The 12,310-nt window shown below is 43.8% G+C and overlaps 1 protein-coding gene across 3 annotated transcripts in view; it reads right to left on the bottom strand.

The window, feature by feature from the left end:
- Positions 1-7,931: 7,931 nt before the first annotated feature.
- Positions 7,932-12,310, bottom strand: part of FBXL16 (F-box and leucine rich repeat protein 16) — a 92,259-nt gene continuing 87,880 nt past the window's right edge. For 2 of the 3 annotated variants that reach the window (XR_007358776.2, XR_012670184.1), the window contains exons 7-8: positions 9,943-10,117; positions 7,932-9,398 (exon numbers count right to left, since the gene is read on the bottom strand). Coding sequence is in view for 1 of the 3 variants with exons in the window: in XM_048866637.2 (XP_048722594.1) it covers positions 10,001-10,117 (117 nt within the window). In the remaining 2 variants the exon portion in view is untranslated. Of the gene's footprint in view, positions 10,118-12,310 lie in introns of all 3 variants that reach the window. The other variant, XM_048866637.2, reaches the window with a different exon arrangement.

The following is a 12,310-nucleotide window of genomic DNA, read 5'->3' as shown; positions in this document are numbered from 1 at the left end:
GAGCGTCTCCCAAGATCTGTGAGAGTGAAGGATCATTTTTCAGAATAGGGTGTAGACCTTTGATGATGCGCTGGAGAAGTTTTAGTTGGGGGCAGAAGGGGACAGCCTGACAGTAAAGTGAGTGCAAAGCTCAACAAAGGTCCGATAAAGCCCCCGACCTGTTTTACAATTAACTTTTTCCTTTTATCGGTCAGCTTTTTAATAATCCCCCGTTTTCTTTTTAGGACGCTTATTTGTCGGGGTTTCAGAGGAACGTTTCCTTTTAAAGTGTTGAGCGCTATTTCTGAGATGGCCGCTACTAGGTCATCAGAAGCTGAGCAGAGAAGAGCCTTCCTTTGCTGGGGCTTGGCTTTGATGAGAAATCTTAAAAGAGCCAGGTTTTGCTGCACGTAGCTAGACATGTTTGTCAGGGGGAATGCTCTTTTTTAAAATGGAAGTTTGATTAAAAATAAGTTTTTATGGTTTTTTTTAAGGAATATACAGAGGGCCAGACGGGGAAGGGGGGAGGCCTGTTCTTAAACTGAAGGCTTCACGCGCTGAAGCGTTTAAAGCCACCAGCAGATACCTATAGGGTTTTTTAGTAGCGTCCTCAAAAGCCTCCAAAAAGAATTATGTTTTACCAGGGTATATTTGCTGGGTTACAGTGCAGTTTATCGCAGGGAGGGTTAAACAAGAACTGTACACTTACTATTGAAATTAATCAGCATTTTTTGGTCTGACAGAACAGGTTTTGCACATAATACTTAGGTTTCTGTGGTGTACATATTTTGTAAAGGCTTTTTCAGTTTCGCCACTTTGACAAGCAGACACCACTAGATCATCTGTAATAAACATACTCACTTTTTTTACTAGGAAATAAATGTTCATCATAAAATGTATTAGGTAAACCTTCCAAAACCTTAATGCATGGATATTTTTGCAGCAACTCTATACAATGGTTACCAACAGCTCTAACACCACACAAAATTTTCAGCCAAGCCCAATAACACCTTATTGTCATTTTCTAACAACTGCCTTATAAAAATGGTTTTCTAGAATTTGAAGGACCAGAAAGCAAACAGGAAAAGGGGTGAACAAACTGAACGTGGCTTTTCATCCAAGGGTGCCGAGAAAGTTGGCTGATGTGATTGCAGAGCCATTGGCCACTATGTTTGCAAACTCGTGGTGATCGGGGGAGGTCCCAGATGATTGGAAAAAGGGGAACATAGTACCCATCTTTTAAAAAAAAGAAAGAAAATCCGGGCAACTACACCCTCACCGCTGTCCCCAGAAAAATCATGGAGCATGTCCTCAAGGAATCCATTTTGAAGCACTTGGAGGAAAGGAAGATGATCAGGAATAGTCAACATGTATTCACCAAAGGGCAAGTCATGCCTGACCAACTGATTGCCTACTATGATGAGATAACTGGCTCTGTGGATCAGGGAAAGCAGTGGACATGTTATTCCTTTTTAGTAAAGCTTTTGATATAGTCTCTCACAGTATTCTTGCCAGCAAGTTAAAGAAGTACGGGCTGGATAAATGGATGAATGGACTATAAGGTGGATAGAAAGCTAGCGAGAGTGTCAGGCTCAATGGGTAGTGATCAATGGCTCCATGTGTACTTGGCAGCCGGTATCAAGTGGGGTCTCCAAGGGTCAGTCCTGCGGCCGGATTTGTTCAATATCTTCATTAAAGATCTGGAGGATGGTGTGGATGACACTAAACTGGGAGGAATGGCAGATATGCTGGAGGGTAGGGATAGGATACAGAGGGCCCTAGACAAATTAGAGGATTGGGCCAAAAGAAATCTGATGAGTCCTGCACTTAGGAAGGAAGAATCCCATGCACCGCTACAGACTAGGGACCGAATGGCTAGGCAGCTGTTCTGCAGAAAAGGACATAGGGGTTACAGTGGATGAGAAACTGGATATGAGTCAACAGTGTGCCCTTGCTGCGAAGAAGTTTAACGGAATTTTGGGCTGTATAATTAGGGGCATTGCCAGCAGATCGAGGGACGTGATCGTTCTCCTCTATTCAACATTGGTGAGGCCTCATCTGGAGTACTGTGTCCAGTTTTGGGCCCCACACTACAAGAAGGATGTGGAAAAATTGGAAAGCGTCCAGCGGCAATAAAAATGATTAGGGGACTGGAACACATGACTTATGAGGAGAGGCTGAGGGAACTGGGATTGTTTAGTCTGCAGAAGAGAAGAATGAGGGGGGATTTGATAGCTGCTTTCAACTACCTGAGAGGTGGTTCCAGAGAGGATGGCTCTAGACTGTTCTCAGTGGTAGCAGATGACCGAATGAGGAGTAGCGGTCTCAATTTGCAGTGGGGGAGGTTTAGGTTGGATATTAGGAAAAACTTTTTCACTAGGAGAGTGGTGAAACACTGGATTGCGTTACCTAGGGAGGTGGCAGAATCTCCTTCCTTAGAAGTTTTTAAGGTCAGGCTTGACAAAGCCCTGGCTGGGATGATGTAATTGGGGATTGGTCCTGCTTTGAGCAGGGGGTTGGACTAGATGACCTCCTGAGGTCCCTTCGAACCCTGATATTTTATGATTTGTTTTAAAGTAAGACGGATTAGACGGTGAGGTTGCTAAAGAAAATTTATTACTCTCCTGGAGAAGTTGTGAGTTTCGGAGGTGTCACACCCTTATTTCAGTGTATTAAAAGGCACCATAAAACTTTGAGTAGAAAGCAGGTTGCACCTTAGCTTGAGGATCAAGATGCTTACACTTTACAAAAACCGTCTAGGATTAAATTTAAAAGGAATGAAATGGTTGTGCCTGATGTGGACGCGCAATGGTAGGCGGATTTGGTTGCCATGACCTCCTATTCTAACCACAATGACCCTGCAGTGACCAGATGGTTCCTGTCCCTACAACCTTTCCAATTCACCACACAACACCGGGCTGAAAGCCACCATGGCAATGCAGAGACTTGTCACGAGTACACTGCCTGACGTCCAAAGTTGCCCAACCCCGTAGTGTTGAGTAGAGGGGGGGATATGTGACAGGGTCGGGCCAGATGGCTATAGGAGAGTAATAGAAGGCAGATATATTAGCCCCAGGCTAAGTAGGTCCCTTCTCCCTGGGTAAGGTAACAGGGAAGGTTGCAGAACAATCAGGAACCTTCTGGAGACAATTAAGACAGACAGCCTGATTAGAACAGCTGCAGCCAATCAAGAAGCTGTTAGAATCAATTAAGACAGGCTAATCAGGGCACCATGGGTTTAAAAAGGAGCTCACTTCCGTTTGTGGTGTGCGTGTGAGGAGCTGGGAGCAAGAGACACTAGGAGCTGAGAGTGAGAACGTGGACTGTTGGAGGACTGAGGTGTATCAGCATTATCAGACACCAGGAGGAAGGTCCTATGGTGAGGATAAAGAAGGTGTTGGGAGGAGGCCATGGGAAAGTAGCCCAGGGAGTTGTAGCTGTTGCACAGCTGTTCCAGGAGGCACTCTAGACAGCTGCATTCCACAGGGCCCTGGGCTGGAACCCAAAGTAGAGGGCGGGCCCGAGTTCCCCCAAATCCTCCCAACTCCTGGTCAGACACAGAAGGAGTCAACCTGGACTGTGGGTCAGAAAAACGGCCAAGCTGAGGGCTGCCATGAAGCTCCAAGGCGAGCAAATCCGCCAATAAGCGCAAGACCTACCAAGGTAGAGGAGTAACTTTTTCACAGTATTGAAATAATGATGGATCAGAATAAACACATTTTATTTAGTTTTGGGAAGGTGATTGTTAAACTACATTTGCGCCCCAGGTTGAAGAATGGTGACTATAAAAAACTACCGGGATCCCTTTTTGTATAGGAACTACTACAAGGCCGAGGCTTGTTATGGCTTACCGGGATATAAAGGATTACGCATCATGTACGGAGCTGGTTTAGGAGGGATATTCGACAATCTTTTTAGAAAAGCCACTTTTGAAAAGGGATTTTGAAATTATTAAACCCCACATGAAAATAGCCGCAAAAAATATAACCAGAGACGTAGTGAACCACATGTTTAGCGCCGTTATAAACAAAAATAGGAGTGCACATGCCACAGGATATTTTAAAACATTAAAAACCCTTTAGCGGTGATGAGGAGAAAAAGAACAGTGTCGCACCAGCCATTTCAAGCGCCTCCTAGGCCCTTAAGAAAAAAAGCTGCCAGAAGACGCCTCAGTCATAAACCTAAAAGGCACCCTAAGAAGAGGTAGCAGAGCGTCGCCCAGGGTAAAAGGGATATCTTTTAAAATAGCTTTTATTCATCATGGCGCTGACAAATGCACCAAATTAGAACTGGATTTATTTCAAATAGCCCCAACACAAACCAGTAACGAGAACAGCTTTTATGTAGCGGTGCTTCCTTTGGCCGCTTTAACGGTGAATGCCCCTCTAGCATTTTGTGTTTCAGGACACTTAGACCTTAACAACACACAGCTGTACATGTGCTGCAAGCTGGTAAAAGAAGATGGGTCAGACATTGACAACAATGCCAGTGTTACCCTAACAAACTACCCCATCGCCACCCTTTTTAACCAGCTGGACATCACTCTAGGCAACCATCTTATCAGTCAGAGCAACAATTGTTACCCTTACAGAGCCTTGATAGAGCTGATTCTGAACTACAGCCATGACACCCTTGCTATGCAGTTTTCGACAGGAGGGTTTCATAAAGACACGGCAGGGGCCCACGAAAGCACTGTTTTGGGTCGGGGTTGGTAACAGGGGTTTATGCGCAGGGCCAGACTAATGGCCGGCAGCAGGAAGCTGGATTTGTTGGGGCCTCTACACAGCAATTTGTTTTTTCAAAAAAAACTATTGCTGAACGGCGTGGACTTGAAAATTAAAATTAGCAAAGATGGTTTTTGCCTCACGAGCGGGAATGCCAACCAGAATTATAAAGTTCACATTATTACAGCATCCCTGTTTGTAAAACGGATGATAGAGACCCCGGGGGTCCGTTTGGGGCACGCTGAAGCTCTAATGACCGCCAATGCTAAGTACCTGGTAGACAGGATGGACATAAAGGTGTTTAGCATTCCGGCCGGCAGTCGTGTCAGTATCATAGAATCATAGAATCATAGAATATAAGGGTTGGAAGGGACCCCAGAAGGTCATCTAGTCCAACCCCCTGCTCAAAGCAGGACCAATTCCCAGTTAAATCATCCCAGCCAGGGCTTTGTCAAGCCTGACCTTAAAAACCTCTAAGGAAGGAGATTCTACCACCTCCCTAGGTAACGCATTCCAGTGTTTCACCACCCTCATAGTGAAAAAGTTTTTCCTAATATCCAATCTAAACCTCCCCCACTGCAGCTTGAGACCATTACTCCTCGTTCTGTCATCTGATACCATTGAGAACAGTCTAGAGCCATCCTCTTTGGAACCCCCTTTCAGGTAGTTGAAAACAGCTATCAAATCCCCCCTCATTCTTCTCTTCTGCAGGCTAAACAATCCCAGCTCCCTCAGCCTCTCCTCATAACTCATATGTTCCAGACCCCTAATCATTTTTGTTGCCCTTCGCTGGACTCTCTCCAATTTATCCACATCCTTCTTGAAGTGTGGGGCCCAAAACTGGACACAGTACTCCAGATGAGGCCTCACCAATGTCGAATAGAGGGGAACGATCACGTCCCTCGATCTGCTCGCTATGCCCCTACTTATACAACCAGGAAAACCTCCTTTTGTGACAGTTACCCAAGCAGCTCATAATCAGTTTTATAGATAACAAAGCCTTCAGCAGCAGCTACGTTAAAAACCCTTTTAACTTTAAACATAACATTAATTTTGTGGCCTTGTATGTGGATGGCGAACAGGTGCCAGCAAAACCCCTACAAACCAATTTTGAGAATGGAAACTGTGTGAGGGAGTAAATGCAGCTCATGCAGGTGACTGGGAAATATTTAAAAGACCAATCGCTCCTGATTGACCACAGTGAATTTTCCCAGGGCTATACACTGTACATCTTTGATCTGACCCCCGGACCAGGAGGGCGCCAATCCTTATTCTCTGATTAAAACTGGAAACCTGAAAGTGGAAATTCAATTTGCAATGGCACTGCCCTCTACAGTTAACATGATAGTGTATGGGGTGTTTGATAATATGCTCGAAGTGAACCATAGAAGAAATGTCCCGTTTGATTATATGTGATTATAAATACTGGGCAGCTAAGGTGTATTTTATCAAAGGACGCTTCTTTTTCAGATGTTTTTCCTAGCGACTTGCTCCCGAAGGGTTTTGTGTCTGGAAGACCTTTGGGGCTTATTGTTAACAAGCACCCCCCATGACTTACCCAGGGAACACTGGCTGGCTCTCTATTTACCAAAACAGGGGCCTGGTGAGTTCTTTGACTCCTTCAGATTTCCCCTAGACAGTAACTTTTTTCTAAATCTATTATGACTTTTTTAAACTGTAACTCTAGTAACGTTGTGTTTCATCAGAGACAACTACAGGACCCTCTAGCTATAACCTGCGGTTATCGTTGTATTTTTTTTTAAGCAATGTAGTAGGGGTTTATCTTTTTATCGCATTTTAAATTGTACACCAATGATTTACCAGAAAATGACCACCTTGTGGTGCGGTTTGTAAAAGGGAAGAGACCAGCCATGCCCAGACTTGTCCCAAACATGTGTAAGCAGAGTCAGAATGAGCTCTACCCTGACATCTGGTGGTGAGCTGTGGAAAAGGACTTCAGGGGCTGATCTCATTTGCATTGGCACTCTCGTTTGTATGGGCACACCCACCCTGCCTAGCATGATGGACCGCTTGCCCAAATGGTCACTTTGGCTGCTGTGGGATCTCCAGTCTCTCTGTTATTGGGGCAGGAGTAATAAAGGGTTGTTATCCTGATTATGTGAATCAAGGACAGTAGAACTGTACTTGGCATTTTATGACGGAGGGACTCGCCCTCAACCAAGTAGCACTCGCTAGGCAAGGGACATGGGTTCCAGGTATGTGTACCTGGTAGTGTGGGCCCCTTCTGAGGCTCTAAACACTATTTTGATCCTGTCTCTCTTCACAGTGTAATAATGAGAGCTAAATTTGGCTCCATTAGGAGTCTTGTTATATTCTGCAGAGCTGAAATCACTGTTGCCTAGGTCTAAGCATTCACTGTACTTTGGGCTAATGGTGCATCAGCACTGAAGTGCTCCCTACTACCTGTTTAAAAACCACTGAGAGCTGAAATCACTAAACAGCTGACGTTGCTGAGAGCTGTGTTATGGGGGGACCTGAGGACAAGTTGGTGAGTGGACAGCAGGACAACTAGCACGGAGAGGATAGCTGGGTGGCTGGCAGAGAGGAGTGGACAGCAGGACAGCTAGTGGAGAGCGGAGTGGAGCGGATAGCAGGGCAGCTGACAGAGAGGTATGGCTGGTGGTGAAGACTGCAGCAGAACCCCACGGAGAGGGGTGGTACTTGGTTGTCGACCCGAGCAGCGGAGCATGTAAGATGCCCCCCATACCTCCCTCCACTTCCATCCAGGCTGAGAGGTAAACTCTGCAGATGAACTTCTGAACTCTGGGGGACTGCACTGACCAAGGACAGGAAACTGGGGAAGAGGGGGGGTGACTATTGGGTTGCTGGACTTAAGACCCTGAGGGGAAAAGGACACTGCCAAACTTATTTGGGGGTGGGTCTTTTGCTCATAGTTGGTGTTATGAATTCTGTTTGTGGTGTTTCCCCAACATAATTCTGCATTGTTTCCCTCCTTTATTAAAAGGCTTTTGCTGCACTCAGACTCTGTGCTTGCTAGAGAGGAAGTATTGCCTCTTGGAGGCACCCAAGGGGGTGGTATGTAATTGTCCCAGGTCACTGAATGGGGGCTCAAGCCGGTTTTATACTGAACCCGGCCCTTGTTGCTGCCAACTCTGATGGGCAGAAGGGTTACACGTTTCAACTTGTCCAGACATGTTTGTCTTGTCGTGAGTTTAAAGAAGTGCATCAATAAAGCACACATTGAAATTTGTTTACGTCTTTTATTTTACACCATTAACCATTCAATTTTTCGTTTTCTAGCCAGTACATTTTTAAAGGGTTGATGCTACTTATGGTCTTGGCAGGCTCTAGACCTGTTTTTAGATGTTCTAAAAACTCTTTATTGGTAACATGCCCTACAATGGACTTAGGCACATTCAGCTCCGCCAAGGCTTTCATAAAAACATTCCACCCTTTCGGAGTCCTATTGTTAGCAAAAGAATAAGAGCTGGTTACCCCCCTGACTAAATCGAGCATGAGAGACCCCTCAATTGCTTCCCCCCAGTACACAAAACTTCCATTATTGACCCAAGAAAAAACAGCTTTACGCAGTCTGAGTTTATTTAACAATATATCAGCTTTTTTCTTATAGTGAGGATTTACCCCCTCCATTACCTCCCGAACAAGAAAGTCCAATGAACCCCCCCTCCTTGACTTCAGGAGGTCGAATTTCCTCTTGTTCCTGCTTGGGGAGAATGAGGTTTATTGTGGTCTTTTCCATTTCACCATGCTTGGCCAATACCAGGTATCTTTGCAGGACCCCTCATAAAGTTTAGCCTTCTTGTAGTCAGATAAACCAGATCTTTGAAGAATGTCTTTCATCTCTGAATCCAATTGGTGAGTGGTTGTGGTTCTGATATTTTCTTCACCACTAGAGGCACGTTTTATTTGTTCAAACTGATGGCTAGGAACGAGGTACAATTTTTCAGCGTGTTCCACTATCTGTTAATTAAAAGGACTGACAGTAGAAAGAGTGCAAAGCTCAACAAAGGACCAATCAAGCCCCCAGCCTGTTTTACAGTTAGCTTTTTTCTTTTGAGGGATAGCCTTTTATCGCTCAGCTTTTTAATATGCTTATTTTTCAGGGTTTTAGAGGACCATTTCCTTTTAAAGTGTTGAGTGCTATTTCTGAGATGGCCGCTACCAGATCGTCAGAAACTGATCAGAGGATAGCTTTCCTTTGCTGCAGTTTGGCTTTGGTGAGGAATCGTAAAAGAGCCAGGTTTCTCTGCACGCAGCTAGACAAGGGGATGCTCTTTTTTAAAATGGGAGTTTGATAAAAATAACTATTTTGTGGGTTTTTTTAAAGGTGTATACACAGGGCCAGTCTGGGGGGAAAAGGCCTGTTCTTAACCTGAAGACTTCAAGCATTGAAGCATTCAAATCCACCAGCAGGTATCCATAGGGATTTTTGGTAGTGTCCTCAAAAGCCTCCAAAAATAATTGTGTTTTACCAGGGTACATTTGCCGAGCCAGAGTGGTGATTTGCAGTTTCTCGTGTGGGTTTTTTAAAAGAACCATATACTTAGTATTTAAATTAATCATTCGGCTTTTTTTCTCCCTGACAAAACACGTTTCGCACAATGTACATAATGCTTAGGTTCCTGTGGTGCACGTATTTTGTAAAGCCTTTTTCGATTTCACCGCTTTCAGAAGCAGGCTCCATTACATCGTCTGTAATAACCATATTCACTTTATTACTAGGAAATAACTGTTCATCATTAAAAGTATCAGGTAAACCTTCCAAAAACGTAATACATGGAAATTTTTGCAACAACTCTTTATACAGTGGTTACCAACAACTATAACACCACACAATATTTTAGGCATCCACGATAACATTTTGTTCTCATTTTCTAACAATTGCTTTATAAAAAATGATTTTCCAGAATTTGAAGGACCACAAAGCAAACAGGAAAAGGAGTGAACAAACTGAATGTGGCTTTTCATACTAATCAATACCCATATGGCAAGGTTTTAAAATCCACCTCGAGGGCTCTTTTGTCGTAAACGACTTTCTGTTTTTCCCCCCCAGAGTTCGCATGTCTAACAACCAGTGCTTTTTTACCCCGAAGGTTCCCTGGCTGCTGTACCACAATTCCTTTTGGGACCTCTCCCGTGGGGTAATCCCAGACAAGTTCTTTTAAGCTTTCAAAATTAATTTTATTGCTATTCCCTGAGTTGAGCATGATTCCTTTTACGTTCATTCAGATCTTACCACTAGACAGTTTGTATCCATAAGTTTTAGGCCCGGCAGACACAAACTCCGCGATGTGTTAATCTGGTGGTGTTTCGCTGGTCAGATCCCCTAAATAATCCCCTAGAGGTAGGCTCCATGCCCCTTCTTTACTCACAAAAATCACAGAATCCATATCGTGGTAAAGACACCGCTCCTGTAAGAGATTTAACAGACGGTAGAGCTCTAGACTGGCATAAGCGGTGGTAAAGCATGCTATAAACACATTAGTGTTGCTGGAATGGGTGCAGTGTTCTTTTGCGTACTTCCAAGACACCACGGCTGTGTCATCGTCGATAAACTCTCACAATGACACATCGTAATAAGGTACAAAGACGTACTTGAAGAGCTCGTCAGTGTCCGCCACTATACTGGTGTTAGTCAAATTTGTTCTCTGACCAAATTTTCCCCACAAGGAATTTAAAAACAGCTTTGAGATTTGTGGAGGTTACCTTAATCTTGTTTAGACGCAGACACATGCCTTCTCTTTCACGGTACTCTTTAACGTACTGGTTTTTTTTTTTCAACTTGTCCGTACACCAGTGAGGGAAGCCCTAGGCCTCTTGTTTCTGTCTCAGGTGCGTTTTAATGTAGTCTGGAAACGGAGCATCTTAAGAGCAGTTAAAGTGCCAGACTTCATAAATCTCAGCGACCCTGTACCCGTTGTCTAAAGCCTCTGCCAACTCTATTGTGCACCAAGTCCCTGTTAAAGCCTGCTTCTCCTGACTGTGCATGCAGGGGTCCTTTTGTCTTGTTTCTGCACAAAGGGCACACAGAGGGAACATTAGTTCACCACCGACTCTGTATGGTAATACGGGGAAATACAGGCTTCTTGGAGGGTACACTTTAACCTTGGCGATGCCAAAGTACTGTCTGATATCCCCAAAACCCTCATACACAATACGGGGGTGCCCCACAGGGTATTGTTTAGTCTTGTTAACAAAAGGGTAGAGGCTGGTAAAATCATAGTAGTGCATCTGCTCCCTGGGCTGTGGTTTGTAACAAATCCATGTGAAAGTTATATTAAGCTTATATTTACTTAAACAATTTTAATTTTTGTGGCATTATCAGACTGGTTTTGGTCTTAAATGTTTGCAGACCACGGACTGAGACACAGATACATGCTTCTGTGTTTGTTTTGTGTTTAGAAGCTGTATTAAAAATAATGCATAGCCTTCCATTCATGGTCCTTACCTCAAACCCCTGTCTTTTTAGACATTCAGCCTTAATCATGGTTCGGTTGTAAAGTTGTCCAGAGATCGCATTAAGCAAAGGATTGTAATCATTTTCACAATAGCAGACGGGGCAGCCGTGAAAAAAACAATGGTAAAATTCAAAGGCCATAGGTTTACCTGCTATGTCGGCATAAATGTCCAAAAAATAGGACCCCACTTTAAACTCCCCACCCTGCAAAGCATGTTGGATGTAAATGTTCTGTGTGGGCTACGTACAACAACCATTGAATGGCCGGCGTGGAATATCTCTTCTGCTGTTTGTGGTAATTGTCTAATGGCAAAAGGGCTGTGGTTCGCAGTTTTAAAAAATTAAACCGGTACATGGCCATGCAAATCAAGGTTAATGTAAGGTACTGAAAGAGGTCTATACACTTAGTGGTCACCTCCTCGTCTTCCTGTCCTGGGATTTTAACAATCTGCTTTTTTGTCATTTTTATGAGTTTTCTGAACCAGTCGCAAGCCTCTCGAAAATGTCAACATCTTTTTGACAATAATAGCGCAGTTCTTTCTGGCGATTGTGTTGGTACCAGTTCAGAAATTCCATTTTTTCTTCAGACATCATGTATTCTACTCCAAAGTACTCTATCCCGGGCATAGACCGCACATAGTCCTGATTTTCAGCAGTGTTAAAAAAGTGCGGAAAGTACCCCTTGACTTCCTCAAACCCCATAGCTTTGGGTAACTTGCTGAGTTTCATGGGAAGAAAATTTAAAGAATCTATAAATCTGATGTCCAAGTTCACCACCATTATGCACATTAGTTTTCCGCCTTGCGTTACGGGGCTGATTTTTTCTTTAATCAATTTTCTAAGGATGAAATAACAAAAGTAACTTTTAGCATTATGAGCAATAAAAGTGTATCCCTTAAAACGCTTGTCTACAAAGGTTCGAACAAATTCACTGATGCATTCTTCCCCCTTAAATTCCCAGCTGTTTTTTTTAATCTAAGTGCAAGGCATAAACATAATTTGGCATGTGTACCCCCATTTCTTGCATGCATTCAAAATCATAAAACACATAATCCTTCCTCTCTTCTGGAGACCAGATATTACACATATTACACTCATGACCATCTATGATATCGGTCTTCTGAGAACACTGGGGACACTTTTTGCT

The sequence above is a fragment of the Caretta caretta genome, chromosome 10, assembly GCF_965140235.1.
Source record: "Caretta caretta isolate rCarCar2 chromosome 10, rCarCar1.hap1, whole genome shotgun sequence".
NCBI classification, from domain to species: Eukaryota; Metazoa; Chordata; order Testudines; family Cheloniidae; genus Caretta; species Caretta caretta.
This window is presented reverse-complemented; position numbering and strand designations above follow the sequence as displayed.